Consider the following 22,546-nt stretch of genomic DNA (forward strand, 5'->3'; position numbering starts at 1 on the left):
TCTTTTAAAAACAATTAAAAAATAGATTTTTTTTTTTATATAGATTCTATATTTATTTATTTATTTTTAACGAAGATATACGAGCAAATCATGAAATTGTCATGTCTAAAAAAAACTTAAAACAGATTTATTGGGAAAAAAAAAAAAAAGATTGGGTTAGCAGGACCGGGTGTACCATCGTTATTTAGGCCTAACTGTAGGAAAGCCCAACGAATTGGGTTTAGGATGCTAGCCCTCATTTAACTAAGCCTACATTTTTTGAAAAGCCCAATAGGCTTAAATTGAGGTGATTAATGAGTAATGGCCCAAACCAAGAAAATTTTAAGAGAGAGGATAACACTGAAGGGATTAACAGGAGCTGAATAACACCTTAGTATGGAAACATGCTTTATTTATTTACTATCATTAGTTTTTTGTGGGCATTATACACCACATTATGATATTATCTACTGGTCTAAATACATTGTAATAAGAGCGTAAGAGACTATAAAGAATATAACAAACCAAGATCATTGAGAAAAAATTTCCCAGGATATTAGCAACCTCAACCAGTTTTTTCCCAAATGCTTTCTTTCTACCTAGGCTTGATGATTGGCATGACTTCACTAACACGGTTGCTTCCAGATACATGATCTAATGGCACATAAGGATACCTCACTGTAGAGGATGATGATGATGACGGTGGTCGAGTCACAACTTTTTCCACATCTGTGAACATGTGATCTGCTGTTATGGCATCAGCCTCCGGCATCATACTGCATATTCTTTCAAGTTCACGAACCACCTCTGCCATTGAAGGTCGTGCATCTGTCTCTTCTTGGCAACACTTGAGGGCCAAGTTAAAAAATTTCACTACACTTTCAGAAGGATAAGACCCCATCTGCCCATCAATGATCGAAAAGATCATACCAGATTGATTTGCAATATTAACCTGAAAAGGATTAAAACTATTTCCTTAAAAAAATACACATATAACAGACTATTATATTAGACACTGCAGCCAGGGCATCTAAAATGTTATGTTCTATAATAAAATACTGACCACATGCAAGACATTGAGAAGTATTGTGTTTGACAGAGGTCTCACTCAAGGCTGAAGGTAACCATTGTTTAAGAAATTCATGTCTGCTGAACTTATTGAAGCTGAAACTGAAACTTGAAAAGGAGGATATCCCTCTCAAGTAATTATAACTATATAAAATGACATGGAGAGAGACAGAGACAGAGACAGAGAGTAAAAGCTGCTTCATTATTTTTTATGCTGTAGGAATAACATAAATTACAGAACAACAATTTTACCTCTCTAACAATGTTTTTGCCATGTGAGATTGGCCGCATCCCAGTCAGGAGTTCTAGAAAAACAACACCAAGACTATAAACATCACTTTTGTCCGTCAGCTTATGAGTTAAGAAGTACTCTGGATCTAGGTAGCCCTGCAAAGTTATAACAAAGAATGAGAAGATAAAGAAATAGACACCAGTTACTTTCATCTCTTACGGCATACCATTAAGCCTTTCATCTAGTTTAGGCTCCACTTCTTTCATTTTAAAAACAGAGATATTGATACAAATTGTTGTATAAAACTATAACTTCAACTTATGCAAAAGATCAAATTATCTTTGCTGAATATCATCTATACAAGTCTTACTGGTGTTCCCATCACAACTGTGGATACATAAGTAGGAACGGTCCCTTCAATATCTGCAACTGGGGCAAGTCGCGAGAGTCCAAAATCAGCAACTTTTACTGTGTACTTAGAGTCCAATAATATATTGCTAGCCTTGATATCTCGATGAAATATCGGAGGATTAGCATCTTTATGCAGGTAGAGGATGCCCTTAGCTGATCCCAGGGCAATTCTCAATCTCATAGCAAAATTCAGAGGACCTTTAGCCTTGGCTGTGTTGTTTTAGACACATAAACAATCAATTAGCCCATTTGTATGGAACAAAGACTGAGAAAAGAAAAGGCTGTTCTGTTTAGCTCTTAAAGAAAAAGACAAAATAGAGAGAGGTGGAGGGGAAGTGTGCTGTTGCAAATCCTATATTGTAGTTTTCACTTGCATTCATATGCAATGAAGAGCACTCAATGGTGAAAATCAAGAAAAGTAAAACTTAAGGATTATAAGGCGTACCAGAAAGGTTATCCCGTAGAGTACCATTTGACATAAACTCATAGACCAACATCTGCATACACAACAATACTCAGATGAAGCCTTTCCCAAAGGCTAAAAATAAAATAAAATCAATGCAACTTCAGCAACAGAGAGCAAGAAAAACTAGTCCTTTTGTCATGAAAGTCATAAGAATTGTATGGGAGAAAAGTACAGCATATAAAAAGAGAGGGAAGGACTCTATTCTCCAGAGTGTATTGTGGAGATATCCAACTTTTTTTACACTTTTTCAAAAAAAAAAAGGCCTTATTTCATGAAGAATTTGAATATGCTTCTATATTATCAACGAAAACACCTGTCATGTAATGTCCCTAGATCGAGTTAATTTCTTCGGTTGTTTGTTATCATTCAAAGCAACTATGTATGTGGTTTGCGTCTTTCTTTCTTTTTTTATTTTTTTTTATGTCGAGAAACCTCTCCAAGGCAAGGCCCTTCGGACCCACCTCTACAGAGTAAATCTCGGTCCCGTGCACCGCACCCTCGAAAGTTTCCCTACACGAAATTGGTCAAATCCTTGGCTTTTCACCAGGGGGTGTGGCCCTAGAGATTGTTTGCACCCAAGGGGATTTGAACCTTGGACCTGGGAGAGCATACCCCCAAGCCCAAGGCCTTTACCACTTGAGCCAACCCCTGGGGGTTCTCTTTCGTTTTTTACTTGTAAAACTTTCATAATTTTAAGTTTTTCTCCATTAACTTACTAAATTGGAAGCAGTTGTGAATCCAGAAATTTATCTCTTGCGGGGTGAATTATTATTAAGATATTTAAAATATATTTTTATATTTTTGTAATATATATCATAATATATATAATACAAATCACAATAATATTATAAACATATTTTGGAGCATAAAAAAATTATCAATATATCTATCAATTAAACATGTATGAGGTACATATATAGTAATTAAAATAGATAAGATTTTTCCTTCTTTAATTAAAAAAAAAAAACTAAATAATCTATCATTAACCAGAAGGAAAAATGTTAGAAGGAAGGTAGAAAAAAGTCAAGCGCAAAAAAGTATAAAAAATAAGAAAAAGTTTGAAGGAGACCCAAATAAGAATAGAAAAAGATTACTATGAGTTTTTGTAAAATATAACTTTCTTTTAAAAATTTTAGAGCCACAAGCTGAAGTTTTTAAGAAAAGATCAAAGTTTACAAGATTTGGGGCTATATTGTGAATTCTAATGGAGAAATGATAAACTTGCAACTCTTTTACAACTTTATAACTATTTAACATCTCTATTTCAAATAGAGGGTAGTTATGTAAAATTGAAATTATTTTTTCGTATGATTGCATTGGTTAATTGTAAAATGAGTTGTAAATGAGTTGTATGTGTACCATTATCATTCTAATAAAAACCAAATTCTACATATCTTTTAGTTTCCTAAAAGATAATAAGATTCTTATATTTTTGGATATTTTAGGGTTGTTTGAAAATAATTTTTATAAACTTTTCAAAGAAATAAAAAAAATGATTTTCGGTCAGCCCCCCAGACCCGCCATTGGTTGGAAAGAATTATCTCCTTATTGATTCAGCAACAAGATTAATAAATACTCTAATTTATTGATTTTCTTTCGATATGATCATTTGCAGTTGAGATAAGAAAAGGCACCTGTTCCAATTCTTCGTCACAATATCCAACTAAAGACACAAGGTTTCGATGATGTAACCTTGACAACAATTCTATCTCTGTCAAGAACTCCTTCTCACCCTGCAAGGATCCCTCTTGTGCACGTTTTATGGCCACTACTGAACCATCAACCAGAATTCCTTTATAAACTTTTCCATACCCTCCTTCGCCAGCCAGAGTGGATCTGTTAAAATTGTTTGTAGCCGTAGCCAATTCTCCATAAGTGAAAGACTTCACACCATCAATTTTCATGGAGGCCTTAGATGCTGCATAATAAATAAAGGTCAACCATTGGAAAATGAAAGCACGGTGATAGCCACTGCATTTAAAGATGCTGTGCCCATTGTTTAAAAATGATCGATACTGTTATGCATCTAACGAAAGAAACAATTGGTCAAGCTCTTAATTACTGTATGAATTAACATCAAGCATTAAGACAGCTTTTGTTGCATATCAATAACTAACAAGTAAAACAGTAAAATAAATAGTGCTGTCATGGGGTTGAGCAGGCTCGAGCCCATTTGTAGGGCCAAAAATATTTGGCCAAGCTTTATTTTGAGCTCTGCACTGAGCTTGTCAGGGATTTTAGAATGCTTTTAAATTTAGGCTGAAGTCAGGCCGCTCTCAAGTTAGCAGAATTAATTTATCCTTAGACCAAATAGGTTTATCGTATATACATGAATTATCGGAAATGTTATACACACACACACATATTGCATCTTATAAGTCAACAACTTTGTCACCAAAATTGTTAACATGGTAATAACTAGTTGTTCTTGAACCTAGAGATGGTCTCAGCCAATATAAAACCCAAGCCTTACTGTATGTTTCAGTAGACCTCCTCTCTTAATGATGTTTCTAACCACAGCCCAAACAACTTGGCGGAAACTTGCCCAACAGCATTAGCTGAGAAAAGGTAAGATATTGAGCATTTCAGGCCAGGCTGAGTCCTTCCCACCTCAGGATAAGCTTGGACAAGCATCTCTCTGGCCCGATTAACAGGCCTAATTTGGGTGCAAAATAGAGCCAATTGCAGAAACAGTGAGAAATATTACATATCTACCTAAAAATCTGAACATCAGAAAAAAAACAAATGATACTCACCACGACGTTTTCTTGAAATTGCACTGGTTTTCCTCACATGCCTTCTCAGTATCAGAAGAAAAACAACTGCGGACAATGTTACAGCACCTGCAATGGCCCCCAATACTATGCCAGCCAATGCGCCTTTGCTTAAAGAAGACCTTTGAGGGGTGGGAATTGCTGTGGGATTAGTGAATACCATGAGCATAAACTGACTCCAAACTATCCATCAATATTCACCTCAAATATGAACACATCAAAGGTGATAAGATATGACTGTGGCATAGTTTGTCTTTGAGTGGGGTCAAGTCATCAGTGATAAATGGTGTGAATTTGTAGATGCCTTTCTGTTTAATATAGAGCATGTCTTAATCGACCATGCAAACTAAAAATCATCTAAAACAAGATGAAGCATTGCAGCTTTTTGTCTATGTGCTGGATCACAGAAGTGCAACCATATAACTAAGATGAAAGCATTGAACTGGCAAGATGAAGCCCATGTCACTCAGAGTGACAAGAATAGGCATGCATTCTATGCACACAAAGACCAGTAACAGAGAATAATGCCATATGCTAAAAAGATTTTTTAAAGTATAAAGTAATTCAATGAAATTCAGTAAGTGTTCTGGAGAATACATTCTTCAACTTCTTTTTTTATTTTTCTTTTTTATAAGTTAAATAAATTTTATTAAAACAAATTAAATAAACGTAGCCCAAGTACACAAGAACATTTTTCAACTCCTAAAACAAGCATCAATTCAAAATTCAACAAAGATGTAAAAAACGACTTCAGATAAGGGTTTCGAGACAAACCAGCTTTGTAAACTTCCAGCAGAGTGAGGTTCAGAAGGTCATAAGGTCCATAGATGGGTTCATCAGGTTCAGGTATTTCCCATGATTGAAACAAGTTCACGATTCGCTGGACCTCACTATCATCGAAAATATTATTTTCCGGAAAAAGCTTCAAGTACATTTTCAGCCGTGGTCCTTCCTCCCATTCAAACGAATCGATGTACAGTTGATGAGGGACTAACTCGAGACCAGATGTCAAGTATTCCTCAAACTCAGATCTGTATGGAAGGAAATCGGAGAATCCAGGACTTTTTAACCGATATCCAACAAGCAGAGGGGCAGCACAGGCACAACCATCAGATGTGGGGGAATCTTCATAAGGGGGTGGACAAGAGCAATGTGAAGTGTTATTTGTTGGACCCTGACTTTTACTTTCATCCTCACTTTCAGATCCACAAAACTGGACTAGGTTTGCGTTCGAGCATAAGGGATTCCCTTGAAGCCTGGAAGTCAAGAAATGTATCACATGATCATTATATCAATGTGTTTCCACATTACAATGCTAGTAAAAAATATCTATGCCACCTCAAAACACTAAAACCAAAAATAGCATATCTACACTCTTTTACCAAGTAGTCACCCTAATATGAGCACGAACTTTATTACACATGAAGATCTACGATTCTACATGCCAGGAGTTGGGACATTTAAATTAGGAAGCAAGTCTAGAAGCAAACCAGACAGTGACATTTGGAGGTAGATCAGTGCTGCCTGTAATATTTGAAAGCTCATTGTTCTGCAACTCCCTGGAATATGGACGAGGCATAATCGATAGCTTAGAAAATCCAGTAGGTTACAACTTTGAATGTCACAAGGGAGCATGTGAAAATCAGAACAAAGAAGCAACTTTATTTAAGAACAAGGCACTTGTGAGCATGAATATGCACTTCCAAACAAAGACACTTTCAACCAAGGTAATAGTAACACTATCATTCGACTCTTACACTGTAAGGTTTTCCATTTCGATCGAAGTCCTATTTAGCCAAATGCTGGATGGAATAGAGCCACTTAATGAATTGTTTGCAAGTAACCTGCGATGGGGAACAATTCCAGAATTAAAGTCATTTATTCTATTAACACCTTGAATTCATTGACGTATATGGACTGGAATATCTAACTTGAGGTAAGTGGAAACAAAAGGTTGTATAAATATGAAGTAAATTACAATAACATTGAACACAAAAGAATGAAACGGCAAGTACGACTCACAGTCTCTGGAGACGAGGAAGGCCCGCAAAGTTGATGGGGATTTCTCTAGTAAGATGGTTGTTGGATAAATCACTGAGTATATTGTTTAAATAATAGATTTCAGAAGTCAAGGTGTTGGAATATACAAGAGCAAATTGAATCATTAGAATTAAAGTCACGGGAAGCCAAACTCAGAAGAGATGAAGAAGTTGTTAAGTCAGTTACAGTTAGTTAAAATTAGTTGAAAATAGTTAGTTAAAGTTAATTCAGATCAGATGGCTTACATTGCCAATTACTGCATATAAATAGTAGTCATGTACAGCTCAAAAGGATTAAGAAATTCAATACATTGTAATGAGAAATCACATTGATTATCTCTGAATTCTTTCTCAAGTTTTTCTATTTCTCAATTTCTCTGTTTCTGTTTTACATATTTCACATGGTATCATCGAGTATCAAACTTCCGCTACTTTCTTGATCAAATTCTTTTTGATCCTTTACATTTCTTGTTATTCTTGCTGCTATGGAATCTCCTCTGAATATGGAATCCTCAGTCAATATGATGAAATTCTCTGATTCATCCTTAATGAATCCATCTGATGATTCATCAAGCCCTTACTATTTGCATCCCAGTGACAACCCTGGAGCTCTCCTCGTTTCTGAAATTTTCAATGGTGCAAATTATGTTGCATGGAGTAGATCAATCTCGATTGCTCTGACTGTAAAGAACAAGCTTGCCTTTGTTGATGGAAGCCTGCCTCAACCTAGTCCTGACAACACTAAACTTCAAGTTGCTTGGCTGCGAGCAAACAACCTTGTTTTATCTTGGTTGATGAATTCAATTGCAAAAGAAATTCGGGGAAGTCTTCTCTATTTCAATACTGCTTATGATATTTGGGATGAACTAAAGGTTAGATACCTTCGAAGTGATGGCCCTCGAGTTTTTACATTAGAGAAATCTTTAAGTTCTATTTCTCAAGGTTCAAACTCAATCACTGAATATTTTAGTGATTTCAAAACTTTATGGGATGAATACATTAGCTATCGGCCTCTTCCTAAGTGCAATTGTGGAATCTTGAATACTTGCACTTGTGCCATTTTAAAGAATCTTGCTGATCGCCAACAAGCTGACTATGTGATGAAGTTCTTGATTGGTTTACATGAATCTTATTCAGCTATTCGAAGTCAACTGCTTCTTTCTCCTTTACCTTCAATGGGGAAAGTCTTTTCTTTGTTACTACAAGAAGAAAGTCAAAGATCTTTGACAAATGCAGTAGGGCTTCCTCTTGATTCTCATGCTATGGCTGCTGCACAACCATCAAGACAAATCCTTTCCAATGTCTCTAAATTTAGTAAATTCAAAGGAAAACCTGATATCACCTGCTCTCACTGTGGATTCTCTGGCCACCTTGCAGACAAGTGTTTCCAGATCATAGGTTATCCACCAGGGTGGAAAGGCCCTCGAGGAAAAAGATTTAATTCAACACGATTGCCCAATGCAAACAGTGCATCTTCTTTGGAGCAAAACTCAACCATCCCAAACATACCTTTTTCTCAAGAGCAAATACAGAATCTGATCACTCTTGCTAATAGCTTGTCTAACTCTTCCATTAATTCCAATTCTGCAGTCAATACTGCCTCCACATCAGGTAATCACTTCAACTCTTGTTTGGTTACAAATTCTTTGAGCAACAACTGTCCTTGGATATTGGATACTGGAGCAACAGATCATATGATCTGTTCTCCCCATCTATTCACTTCGATAAAAATACCCTCCAAACCCTCTTCAGTCCATTTACCAAATGGTCAATCTGTTCCTATTAGTTTTACAGGAACTGTCAAACTCTCCTCTGATTTAGTGCTATATAATGCTCTCTATGTTCCTTCTTTTCATATCAATCTTATTTCTGCTTCAAGATTGACTAAAGAGAACTCTATTGCCTTGTTTCTTTTTCAATCTAAATGTGTCTTGCAGGACCTCAACAAATGGAAGATGATTGGGCTTGCTGAAGTTAGAGCTGGCCTATACCACCTCATTAATTTTCCTGCTAACACACAGAAGGGATTACCTGACTCAAATAATTCTTTCTTGGCCAATACTTCTACCATCAGTCCTGACATATGGCATTCTCGGTTGGGACATCTTCCTTCTGACAGATTGAAAATCATAAGTTCCATTGATCCTACTGTAAAATCTTCTCATAATCATGTTTGTGAGATCTGTCCTCTAGCTCGACAAAAGAAGCTATCTTTTCCTGTATTACAAAACAATGCAAATAAAGCTTTTCAATTAGTGCATTGTGACATTTGGGGTCCATTCTCAACCATTTCTCATTCTGGATACAGATTCTTTCTTACAATTGTAGATGATCATACACGTTTCACTTGGCTTTATCTTATGAAAACAAAATCAGAAACTAGATCTTTACTCATCAACTTCATTGCTTATGTTCAAACTCAATTCAATACCCAAATTCAAATACTTAGAACAGATAATGGCCAAGAATTCAAAATGCCTACTCTCTATCAAAAATATGGCATGATTCATCAACTATCTTGTGTAGAAACTCCTGAGCAAAATGGCAGAGTTGAGAGAAAGCATCAGCATTTGTTAAATGTAGCTAGAGCCCTTCTTTTTCAATCCAAATTACCTTTATCATATTGGAGTGAATGTGTATTAACTGCTACACATATTATTAATCGAATTCCATCATCTGTGCTAGAAAATAATACACCTTATACTCTCCTCTTTCAAAAACCACCTGCATACAACTATTTCAAAATTTTTGGTTGTTTATGCTTTGCTAGTACAATCCAAAACAATCGAGGAAAATTTCAACCTAGAGCCTCAAAATGCTTGTTTCTTGGCTATCCACCTAATATCAAAGGATATAAGGTGCTTGATCTTCTTACTCTTAAAATCTTTGTCTCTAGAAATGTTACATTTCATGAATCTGTTTTTCCTTCCATACCAAACACCAATCACACACCCTTTGTATTTCCTGATTTTCCTTCACTATATGATTTCTCAATAACTCCCATTTCACCTTCTGACATTACAGTACCTTCCATTTCATCTCCTGATATTGCAATACCTCAAACCTTACCCTCATCTCAAATTGCAATACCTTCTGAAACTCATGAATCAGATCCCATACCTACTCAGATTGCAACATCTTCCAAACCATCATCTGAAATTGCAGCACCTCTCATTTCCCAAACCAACCATGAACCTATTAGAAAATCTGAGAGAGTAAGGAATCCTCCCCCATATTTGCAGAACTTTTATTGTGGTAATATGGTTAAGCCTGCTTCAGCATCTCAGGCATCTTTCAATTGCTGTTTTCCTTCTCCAGGTAAGCCATATTCTATTGCACATTTTCTCTCTACTACAAAACTGTCTCCTAAACATAGAGTTTTTTCTTCTGTTTTATCTTCTACCTTCGAACCAAAGACTTCCAAACAAGCTCACTCACATCCTCAATGGCAAACTGCTATGTCAGATGAGATTAAAGCTCTTGAGTTAAATAAAACTTGGGACCTTACAATTTTACCTCCAAATAAGACTGCTATAGGATGTAAGTGGGTCTATCGTGTTAAATATAAATCTGATGGCACAATTGAAAGATACAAGGCTAGATTGGTGGCAAAAGGATACACTCAACAAGAAGGCCTTGATTTTTTTGACACTTTTTCCCCTGTAGCTAAAATGACAACAGTACGCACATTATTGTCAATTGCTGCCATTAAGCATTGGCATTTACATCAACTTGATGTAAACAATGCTTTCCTCCATGGAGACTTGAATGAAGAGGTGTACATGCAGCTGCCACCAGGGTACTCTTCACCAACTGATCCTAGAGTTTGCAAACTCAAAAAGAGTCTATATGGTCTCAAACAGGCCTCAAGACAGTGGTTCTCTAAACTGTCATCCTCCTTGCTTCAGTTTGGTTTCACACAAGCAAAGTCTGATTCTTCTTTATTCATCAAGCACAATTCAACAAGTTTTATGGCACTTTTGATCTATGTTGATGATGTTATCGTTGCCTCTAACAACCTTGCTGAAGTAGCTTCTATTAAACAGTTTTTACATGACTCTTTCACAATAAAAGATTTGGGGGACTTGAAATATTTTTTGGGGATTGAAGTGGCCAGATCAGCTAAAGGCATATCTTTGTGCCAACGCAAATATGCTTTGGACATATTGCAAGACAGTGGTTTTTCAGGTTGCAAACCTGTGGCTTTCCCTATGGAATCTACCTTAAAACTTAGTGCTAATGATTCATCTACTCCTTTGTCAGACCCTGCATTATACAGAAGACTTGTTGGTCGTCTATTGTATCTTACCATAACCAGACCTGATCTCTCCTACTCAGTACAAGCATTAAGTCAATTCATGGCTAATCCCAGTACCAAGCATCTTCAAGCTGCTGAGAGGGTTCTTAGGTACATCAAAGCAACACCAGGTCAAGGAATCTTTCTGTCAACAGACTCTTCTCTCCATTTGAAAGCTTATTCAGACAGTGACTGGGGTGGATGCATTGACACCAGAAAAAGTATCACTGGTTTCACAGTGTTTATTGGAGACTCTCCCATCTCATGGAAGTCAAAGAAACAACCAACTGTTAGTCGATCCTCAGCTGAATCTGAATATAGAGCTCTAGCATCCACCACATGTGAAATTCAATGGTTAATCTATCTACTGGCTGATTTGCACATTCCCCATTCACAAGCTGTTCTGCTCTACACTGATAGTAAACCAGCTTCTGCAATTGCATCAAATCCTGTTCAACATGAAAGGACAAAGCATATCCAGCTAGATTGTCATTTGGTTCGAGAAAAGTTGCAAGAAGGACTGATCAAGATTATTCATATTCCCTCTAAACACCAACTGGCAGACATACTGACTAAACCACTTGGTTCTCTACACTTTCATCACTTAATCCGCAAGATGGGAATGATCAATATCCATTCCCCTCTTGAGGGGGGGTGTTGGAATATACAAGAGCAAATTGAATCATTAGAATTAAAGTCACGGGAAGCCAAACTCAGAAGAGATGAAGAAGTTGTTAAGTCAGTTACAGTTAGTTAAAATTAGTTGAAAATAGTTAGTTAAAGTTAATTCAGATCAGATGGCTTACATTGCCAATTACTGCATATAAATAGTAGTCATGTACAGCTCAAAAGGATTAAGAAATTCAATACATTGTAATGAGAAATCACATTGATTATCTCTGAATTCTTTCTCAAGTTTTTCTATTTCTCAATTTCTCTGTTTCTGTTTTACATATTTCACACAAGGGAAATCTTAGCGCAAATTAGCTTAAAAAACTGAAAGAAAAATCTGTAAAACTATATGACATCTGAAAAATAAATTTAAACAAACATAAAAAGCATGCATATTACATCTTATTAGGAAGATGCAGAATCTTACATAGTTGTTATATTCTCATAAAGCCTATCGGGAGGAATGGATCCATTTAGCTTGTTTGAACTGAGGTCTCTGAAATTCAAATAAATATGGTATAAACAAAATAAAAGTAGCTAGCAGAGTTGCCTTTGAAAAGTAAAGAGAATTCAGCATGAAGCATTTAGTATTTAGTATTTTTGAGAAGCTCGTCCTCGACCATCTTATAATGAATTAAAAATAAAAATAAAACAGATTGACTTACAGATAAAGAAGTTTTGGTACTCTGCTCATATCGGGCATTTCTCCTTGCATGTTGCAGTTCCTAAGGCTCCTAGTAAACCCAACCAAGACGTAAATCAAAATTTCTCAACATGGGCAGGTGAAAATGTGCAAATTTCATGATTCCCATCTTGCATATAAAGCTTCTAAGAACATGAAAGGTTTGTGACAGCTGATGAAAATAGTGTAACTTCTTTACAACTCAGGTAGATTACGTAAAGTCATGTTAGATATCAAACAGCATAGGATTAGTCATAGGAAAATACTTTTTTTTATAAGTTAGTCATGGGAAAATAGTGACACGTTCAGTATACCAGTGAGTGATGTTTCAAAAGATGCAATGCCTTCTTGCCAACTTAGTTGGCTTAAGCAACTCCATATCTTCATTCAGTAACATTCCCACTTATATCCCTTTTCAATCGACGTTTGACTAATTAATTTATTAAACAAAATATCATTCTAGCTGTACTAAATTATTTATACATAGCCAGTGTTTTCCTCTTTATTTTAGTTTTAAATAAAAAGTTTCAGCCTCGCACCTCAAGGCTAGCACCTTGCTCTGCCTTTGCTTCTGAAACCTAGTTACAAACAGAGGATAATGAGATGCACTTACAACTTAAGCAACTGGGACATATCGCTATAAGAAGCTGGAATTGTAGTCCCATTGAAGTTGTTGTTATCAAGTTGACTGCAAAACAAAGACAATGAAACTTTACACCAGAGTACTTACGTAATACCCAGAGTATTCAAGTAATCTTATCTTGTCGGAGAAGGAAAGCTTAGAAATTATAACCTTGTTCAAGTTGGGAAGCAAAAGAAAAGGACAACAAATTCATATATTTTGGACGTAATAACACTTGAGATTAAAATAAACATATTGACACTCAAGGATAATAGGAACCATAATCCGTAAACTTGCCATTTTGAAGTATATGTGATAGATATAAATATATCAAGGATAGTAGGAACCATACAGTATTCGCAATAGTGGCATCTCGGAAAGCTCTGGTGGCAGATACCCTGATAAATTGTTATTATCAAGAAGCCTGTATTAGCAGAGATGAAGATGGTCACTGATCTCATGTATTGTACAGAAAGATGAATCATCATTAAGTACGAAAATATGACCAATCACTGGCTTACAAGTGAACAAGACTTGGCAATCTGTATAGCTCTGGCGGGATTTGCCCACTAATTGAATTGTTGTTCATGTGACTGATCACATGGGACAAAAGAAACAGGACAGAATTTAGAGGAAAAAAAAAAAAGGTGAAGTAGGGTTAGTCATTACAGTACTATTTTGAGTCAGTATGTGAAAACACTCACAAATGCTTTGTTTTGTTCAAATTTGCAAAGGAGATGGGTATTGGTCCTGATATGTTGTTCTCGTCAATTTGTATTCTGTCCAAGTTTGGAAGATAACCAAGCTCTTCAGGTAATGGACCTGTTAATTGGTTTCCATTCAGAAGCCTGGACACATGGAGTTATAGATATGGAATCAGAGAAAAAGCCAATTTACTGCATATTAAAAATTTGGAATATTAAAATACCAGATACTCATAATCTTGCCAACATATCAAGTAAATTAGTTCACACACGTATTATCTCTAATACTATGTAGAAATCAAGATTTTGGAATACATTAACTAGGATCTTATCTGCTTTGTTTTAATGGAATAGGCATGAAATCATGTGATAACGATATTGAGTATCTAACCTCTCACATAGATAAAAACATTAATAAACTTACAAGAGTTCCAAAGACGCAAGATTGCCTATCTCCTTGGGTATACTCCCACTTATGTTGTTCCACATAAAGCTCCTTTAACAGAGCAGATAGAGAAAGTAAGAGAAATAAATCAAAAGCCACCACAGGGTAGAGATATTTTTTTCCAGAATATCAACTGAAAGAGAGGTATCCATAAAAGTTTATCCAGAAAAAGATGTGAAGCACAAAAAGTATCTCTCAGAGATGCTTCGCCTTACAATATTGTCAGGTTTGATAAGCGGCCAAGCTTTGGCGATAAAGTTCCTAACAATTCCATTTCCAGAAGTTGCCTGCAAAGAGAAGTCCAAATGAAAATTATTAAAGCATCAATACAAGTTTTTCAGTAGAAATGCCCATTTATTAATAATGCCAAGTATTGTAGAAGTTGATAATCTTATATTTGAACTTTTGACTAGTACAAACAAATCTTTATGATGCTAGTCGTGAATAATGATTGAGTCAATGGCCAATCATTATTGATGGAATAAATGGAAAGAATACCAAAATTGTCGATATTATGGATGCATTAACCATATCTGCACCATACTCCAAATAATTAGTCAAAGTTATAATTAAAGCTCCTTGGAATCGCCTATAAAAGCTAGTTCCATCCGGTAAATATCTTATACTGAGCACGATGCTCATGCAATGCCTTTACAATTCTCACACCCAATGTGGCACCAAATACAATATGGGATGTCACAATTACCCCACTTCCTACTTAAATCTTTGGCATCCCCATCAGGCCCCACATCACGATGCAGTGCTAAGTTAGCTCTACCATTTATCGCAATCAAGGGATTCGCCAACCATATCGGCATTGCCTAAACACAAAGTCAAAATTATAGTTGAAACTCCCTACAATCACTTGTAAAGCCCAATTTCACTTGGTAAACAACCTGTGTGGAATTCGGCTATAATGCCTTCACAAGTCACCTACCTAACATGGGAATTGACATGAATCTCAGGTACGACAAGGATAAAGTACGGATTCATTAAGACATGTTGGGGATATTTTCTAGCAAAATTGAGAAACATGTGTCCAATATTAAAAAAAAATGAACATAGCCACCATTTTCTGTAATATTCTTCTTTTTTTATCGATAATTTTATGTAATATTCAATGAACTAAAGAACCAAGGAAGTTTGTTCCAGGGCACAAACTAATATGGGTAGATATGCAAGTGGAATGATATGCATTTCATCATGCAAGGGGACCACAGAAACAAAGAAAGAACAATTAATTAAAGTGAAATAAATATGAAAATTATTTGCATCAATAGTCCTCCCTTATATAAATAAAGAGTAATGTTACATACAGTCGTGGAGTGCGCAATCGTCTTGCAGTTGCTTTGAAAAAAAGTAGGACCCACTATTAAAAATTAATTTTTCATGTGAGTCCCGTATTTATTCACTTTTTCCAAAATGATTGTGCCTCACGACCGCAACTATCATTTCTCATAAATAAAATATGGGAAAAGGCTAAAATCATACAATTTTTTAACATGTCGATATCCATCATTTGAAGTCCCATTGTAGCACACAATCCCTGTCCAATTTGATGTGCATGGATCTCCTCGATTCCAATTTCTCAGGTTGTTCTTCGGATCTATCAAGCTTCTCTTGATTTCCTCCAATGCCTTCACTGCAAATTAATACAAGTGTTCGCCATCATTAGCTTGAATATTGCAAAGAAAGCAGACTTATTTAAAAAATATACATCAAAATTGTTAGCAGAGCCAAGCTTGAGCTGCTGAGCATACACACTTTTCAACTCAACTATATGGAGCACTCTTCACCACTCACTAGAGGGAAGTGAGTATTTGATATGTGAAGTTACTACAAATCACTTGTTAAAGGATTCACATAGCTAAGATCACTTGTTGTTAGAACTTTATTTCTTTGGGCCATAGCAGTAGATTTTAATAACCTTGGTTTTCATGACTTTCTTGTTTCCATTTCTTCTTCCTAGATAGGTGTTACCTCTTGGATACCATCTTGTGTCATTGGGATATGCCTATTCTTATCAATACAATCGTTTACTTATAATAAATAAATAAATTATAAATAAATAAATAAAATAGCTAAAACACCTTGATGTGCCGTGAGAGCCCTTTAAACAAGCATTCTCTCAAGAATGTCATTGGCAAAAGAAGCTAAGGAAAATCACCTTCCTCCGGAAGAGTGATCATGGGATTCTGTGCTCCGGCGAGTAGTGAAGACCAACACAACCATGAAATAAAAAATACTGCATAAGTCCAGGCTGTTGATTGATACATCTCAAAAAGACTGCCGGGCTTTCAAATTTCTCCTAGTATCCAACTTTGGGAATTGTTGTAGTATGCGGGTTCTCCACCTTATAATAGGAAATAAGTATCAATACTTATTTGATTGAGTTCAAAGCAGCTGAATATATAAGAAGGAAAACAGATATTAGCTTTTCGAACACTGGGGAAACAATGAAAAACCAAACAGAACAGCAATGAAAAAGCTCCATTCTCTAGGCAACAAAAATAAAGAAAAAGGCTCAAAAAATCCTGCCCCATACAGCTTGAGGAGAAGCAAACGAATCAAACTGCAAGAAAAGTGGAGAAACCTTTACAATAAGAAGATTGAATATATATAGTTGAAAACGGTATCAGAAAGATGGAAGCATATACGGCATATAATGTACAGTTGAATATGAACCCGGAGATAACTTGGGCAATAAACAAATGGATTTGAAAGTAAATGCTGACTTGTTTCTGACTAGGTCGCCATTTGAAATGCTCAAGCATTTGCTGCTGATGCAAATTGTTGCCATCTCTTTAACTCACCGAAGAGTTTGAATATTAACCCCGCGAGAGAGAGCGTCAGCCAAAACGGTTTAAAAAGGATTCTACAGAGACGGGTCAGAGTATCAGTAATTTATAGGCATGATTTCTCTCATAACTCTTTCTCTCATAACTCTCTCGTTAGATTAGTTAAAATTAAATTACATTTTCTATGAATATAAGATAAATTTAACATTTAACTATTATATTAATATAAATTTCTATATTGAAATAACTATTTTTTCATTATATGACAATAAAATAATATAAGATGAATTTAACTTTAACTATTCACATCAAATCTCTATATTAGATTATCTATTTATTCATTATATAGTAATGATTAATTAATAATTTTAAAATTTTTTTAATTTTTTTAATTATAAATTTATTTTATTTTATCATATTTTACTATTCATAATATTATATATTAATTAGTAATTATATTCTAATTATATTTTTTCAATTGTCATTTAAAATGGAGAGAGAAATAATTGATATTAAAAGGAAAGAGAAAAAATATATAAAATAGATTTGATAAATGAATAGTTCTTTTCAAATTTAAAAATTATTTTAAATATTACTGTAACTATATTTTAAATATTTAGAATATAATTATTTCAATGTGAGCTATTTTATGACTTAATAGCTAAATTCTCATTAAATTTAACTTTTAGCTAATTCAAAGAATACTCTTATTCAGCAACACATGAAAATGCTTGAGCATTGGCCAAACTAAAAGAATTCTATTAAATGGTAGAGAGGAACAGCGCGATGATAATACAGGTCGGAGGGACGAAAGCGTGAGAAAGACGTAAGCTAATATTTAGGAGAGATTTGATTCAATATCTATTACAATTTATCTCATTTTATTATTATAATTTTTTTAAAATTTTTATATAAAATATAATAAACAATCTAATTTTTTTAAATTTTAAAATAATTTTTCCAAATTTCTATATTAAATATAATAAATAATTCAACTTTTATTTTATTATTCACAAATCATCTTAACTCATCTCTGAATCCAAACCTCTCCTTAAGATATGTTTCAAAGTTAAGTTGAGTTGAGTTAAATTGAGTTGAGATAATAAAATATTATTTAATTTTTAATATTATTATTATTTAAAAATATGAAAAGATAAGAATATTTATTATATTTTATATTAAAATTTAAAAAAAAATTATATTAATAAATTGAAATGAATTTAAAATGTAAATCAGTTTAAAGGTGATGAAATGAATAAAATTCACAACTAAGGTGGCCCGAACAAAGCCCAGATATGATGACGATGACGGACTGACGGAGGCAATAAGGTCAAATGTAGTTTGTTAACTCAGTTGACATTTTCGAAGATTTGGAATTAATGTGATTATATAAAATTAAATTATTTTAATTTATCTCATTTTATATAATTATTATAATTTTTAAAAATTTCTATATAAAATATAATAAATAATTTAATTTTTTTAATTTTTAAAATAAAAAATTATATCATAATAATATTTTATTTAAATTTTAACAAAATATCTCATTCCTGTTACCAAAGTGGACTTATTACCAATCTTTCACATTAACAAAAACAGAACAAAACAAAAAAAGGTTGCGTTAGCACGACCACGACCTGGTATACCATCCTTATTTAAGCCTTAATTGTATGCAAGCCCAATCAAGTGGGCTTAGGATGCTCGGCCTCATTTAATGTTATACTAATAAGTAACGTGAAAGATAAATACTTCAGTTATAAATAAATTATATAAAAATAAATTTATAAAGTAATGTGATTTCATGTACTACATTAAATTGTAAAATCAATTCTACCGTAAAGTATATCTAACAGATCACATGAAATCACGTCACATTATATGTTTATTTTTCTATAATCTCTTTATATCTGAATGAGATTATTTATATAAACACCAATTTTAATTAACATAGCATTCAATCATAGAATATTTCATTTTCCATATTATAAGATCATATATCCATATTATAAAATCATCTAATAATTTCCGCAGGTAACATTTCATTTTCAAACAATATGACCACCTCCTTTAGCATATCTAGAATTTTAGATTTGGTGGGGACCATCATCTTCTCTCTGCATTTATCTTCTTCTTCTTCTTCTTCTTCTTATTTTCTTTGGTCTCTCTCTCTATAAATATATATATATATATATATATATATCTCTATATTTGTTTTCTTTTGCAACTTGCAAGTATAGATTGTACAAATGTCGCCATCGGCCATGCAACCCTTGCTACTATCTACTCATTGACTATTCTCCAATCACTTCATCTATACTAGGGATGGGCAGTTGGGCTCGCCCCTACTATCCCGCCCCTGTCCACCCCGCTCCCGTTTACCCTGCCCCTCACGAAGAATACCCAGTCGGGGGCAGGGGCAGGCTAACCTCAGCAGGATCTCCCCTCGCCCCTCGCTCCGCCTCCCCTATATGTAATAAATTAAATTTTAAATATTTATTAAATAAATATAATGTATATAGATATATACAACCTGTTGAAAACTTAAACTTGTGTTCAAGTTACTGAATTACCTTGATCTTCTAGACCAATCTTTATATAGGAGGTCAAGATAATACAAAATACAATTCTCATGAATTTAAATTATTTTTATATTTATAAATTTTAATTTATAATTTGGGTCAAAAAATTTTGTTTAGACTAAACAAATAGTTTTTAAACCCAATGGGTCGTGTGGCTTTGGCGGGGGCGGGGTGGGGTGCAATTTTGATCCCAACCCCCAACACCAGGGTGGGGGGTCCCGCCCTCGCCTCCCGAGGGGGGGTGCGGGGAAGGGTCCACCCCGCCCCACACTATGGAAATATCACCCCTAATCTATGCTTCAAACTTGCATTACTTCCTCTAACGAGTGTTATCGCAATATTCTCCATTTTTGTGTCAAATTCTAGCAACAATTACCTATTATATAATTCAATTCCAAATTAACATAAAGTGAAATTAAAAAAAAAAAAAAAAGTCTCGCCATAATATTTATCTCATATTATCATTATTCTGATTCACACAATCAATTATACTTGACTTTCAATTCATACCCAAGAGAGGAGTATTATGATGACAAATATATTCTATAAAAATAAACGCACAAATTAACATAACTTCATATGATATATTAGAGCTACTTTATAATAAAAATAATTTTATAATCTAATATATCACATCAAGCTATATCATTTTATAGAATTTTTTTATAACTAAAGTATTTTCATTTTTCAAAAATCCACAAATCAAGATAGTTAGACAACTTAGAAAAAGCCCAGTGGCAGTGGATCATACAATATTGTTTTTGAAATGGATGTGACCTCGAATGATACATTTAATTGCAGTCCACAAATTGGATAGGAAAACCATGACATTACTACTCTTTATTAATTATGTTCTCCGGGCCATGGTGAGGGGACGAGACTACTCTTTCTTTCTTGGTCTCACACCTATGACTGTAATTGAGTTGAGCTAAATTTGGCTCGACTCAAAATACTCGAGTTCGAATTCGAGTCTAAGCTGGAGATTTTTTTTATTCTTTGTTTAAGCTTGACTCGATAAGTTAAACTCTCAACTCCAACTTCAACTTGAGCTCATTCCACAAATAAGTTCGAGTCGAGCCGAGCCGAGGTCGAGTTCAAACTCGAATTGTTTATTTTTTATTTTTTGAATAAGATTTAATAATTAATAAAATACATAAATAAAATAAAAGATTTAATATTAAATTTATACAACTAACTAGTAGAGCCTCTATTGAATTATAAAATTTTAAAAAATTTATAAATAATTAATATCTAACTAGTTGATATTTATCCAAAATAACAATATATTATATGCATACATATATTATTAATACATACACTTAATATAATAGCATATATCTATTTCATATATAGTTTCCACATACTAATATATAAAATTATTAAATTTTATAGACTAATTATCATACAAATTATAAAATATACATATGAAATATATTCACTAGATAGATATAAATAATTTGATTACATATTATATATTTAATTATAAAATTAGCATGCTTATATTTAATTTGAATACTAATTTTACTATTATTTATTAATTAAAAAATAAAGAGTGTTCGATTCGGTAAAGGTAGTGGATCGAACTCATTGACAATTGATAGTTCATGGAATTAATAATTATCACTTCGATACCTTACCTTTTATTAATCGCTTTTAGTCCTACCTTTTGTACTCTTTTTTTTATTATTTTTTTTGTACCTTTTGGACTTTAGAAAGGGTCCGAGTGAATGAATGTTTACAGGCTGGGAATTATGACAACTATCCATCACGTGTTTGCATTTCAAAACACCATGATTTTCAACTTATAAATCTACGGTGTGACACTTTTATTTTTTAATTCTAATCATATGTTACATATTACTTTTATACGAACAGTGTCGATTATGGTTGTAATGTGTGTCACTTGATTAAAGAGTAATGGATGCACGTACCTTTGACTCTTGAGTCACGAGTCCACAAAAATTGACCGGGTGGCATCACGGACAGGCTCACACTGATCTAGCTAGGCACTAGGGATGGTTAGTCAATGCCGGTTTTATTTTTATTTTTTAATTTTAAGATATTAAGGATGAGCTATTCTGGGCATCAGCCCATATCCGCAGCACACCAGTGCTGTGGTTTTTTTTTTTTTTCACCCAATACACTTAGTGTACAGCGGATATTATGCACAGTAGAGTACGATTTATATTTTCGCATTAAGGATTAGATCATATTTAAATATGAGATGATTTTAGAAAAGAAAAAGTCTACTTGCATACGGGATGTGGAACCCCCGCGTACCCGAGATACCAAGTACACACTAGTGAAACGGTGCATTTGCACCCCACAGATGAGATTCCTCACCTCGCACGGACAAAGAAGTGGAAGTGGAACACCACAGAACACACCGCAGTTTATAGAGCAAGCTATGAAGACGACGGCACGAAGGGAGGTACGATGGGTGGTCATTTTTTTCTACTCAAACAAGTTGTTCCACCGACGAGCACGTACAGACCTGTTCTCATCTGCTTGTTCCATGTCTTGTATATCATAATCTTATTTAGGATTCACTCATAAATTTAGTATCAATAGAATGTCTGCTATTATACATTATAGAAAAATGGGGAATGCTATTCTCTCAAAATACCAATAACGATAAACTCTAAGAGAATCCTAAGGAATAGAACTTCTTCATATATCTCTCATTTTGCTCTTAGCAGCACAAGAAAAGCACTAATCAATACCTCATTGGCATCATTCAATAAAAAATCAGCGAAGCTTCAGCTTCAGACTCCGATA

At 34.2% G+C, this 22,546-nt stretch overlaps 1 protein-coding gene across 3 annotated transcripts; it reads right to left on the bottom strand.

Annotated features, from left to right (window-relative positions):
- Positions 1-400: 400 nt before the first annotated feature.
- On the bottom strand, positions 401-17,217 carry LOC108986650 (probable LRR receptor-like serine/threonine-protein kinase At1g06840). Of its 3 annotated transcripts, XM_035685168.1 has the most exons (22): positions 17,127-17,206; positions 16,937-16,963; positions 16,559-16,744; positions 15,883-16,033; positions 14,607-14,678; positions 14,371-14,442; positions 13,947-14,090; positions 13,764-13,835; positions 13,595-13,666; positions 13,234-13,308; positions 12,604-12,672; positions 12,366-12,434; positions 6,953-7,024; positions 6,688-6,774; positions 6,421-6,489; positions 5,705-6,186; positions 4,913-5,071; positions 3,791-4,074; positions 2,136-2,187; positions 1,650-1,900; positions 1,300-1,434; positions 401-931 (listed from the first exon to the last, which is right to left on the bottom strand). In XM_035685168.1, exons 3-22 carry the CDS (start codon positions 16,665-16,667, stop codon positions 575-577), a joined length of 2,853 nt encoding a protein of 950 aa, XP_035541061.1. In that variant the 5' UTR covers positions 16,668-16,744; positions 16,937-16,963; positions 17,127-17,206; the 3' UTR covers positions 401-574. The 3 variants fall into 3 exon arrangements, with proteins under 3 accessions (XP_035541061.1, XP_035541060.1, XP_035541062.1); XM_035685167.1 differs by lacking the exon at positions 16,937-16,963 and having other exon boundaries at positions 16,559-16,794; positions 17,127-17,217; XM_035685169.1 differs by lacking the exon at positions 16,937-16,963 and having other exon boundaries at positions 17,127-17,211.
- Between the last annotated feature and the right edge of the window lie 5,329 nt (positions 17,218-22,546).

This window comes from Juglans regia, chromosome 14, assembly GCF_001411555.2.
Source record: "Juglans regia cultivar Chandler chromosome 14, Walnut 2.0, whole genome shotgun sequence".
NCBI lineage: Eukaryota > Viridiplantae > Streptophyta > Magnoliopsida > Fagales > Juglandaceae > Juglans > Juglans regia.

What these genes read in the sequence shown, in the direction of transcription:
- LOC108986650 (XM_035685167.1), bottom strand. Translation starts at nt 16,667, where the DNA reads ATGTATCAATCAACAGCCTGGACTTATGCAGTATTTTTTATTTCATGG. An exon ending in TTGAACAAAACAAAGCATTT is followed by an intron (nt 13,836 to 13,946) that starts GTGAGTGTTTTC and finishes CCATGTGATCAG; the next exon opens with TCACATGAACAACAATTCAA. An exon ending in CTTCCTCGTCTCCAGAGACT is followed by an intron (nt 6,775 to 6,952) that starts GTGAGTCGTACT and finishes TCCCCATCGCAG; the next exon opens with GTTACTTGCAAACAATTCAT.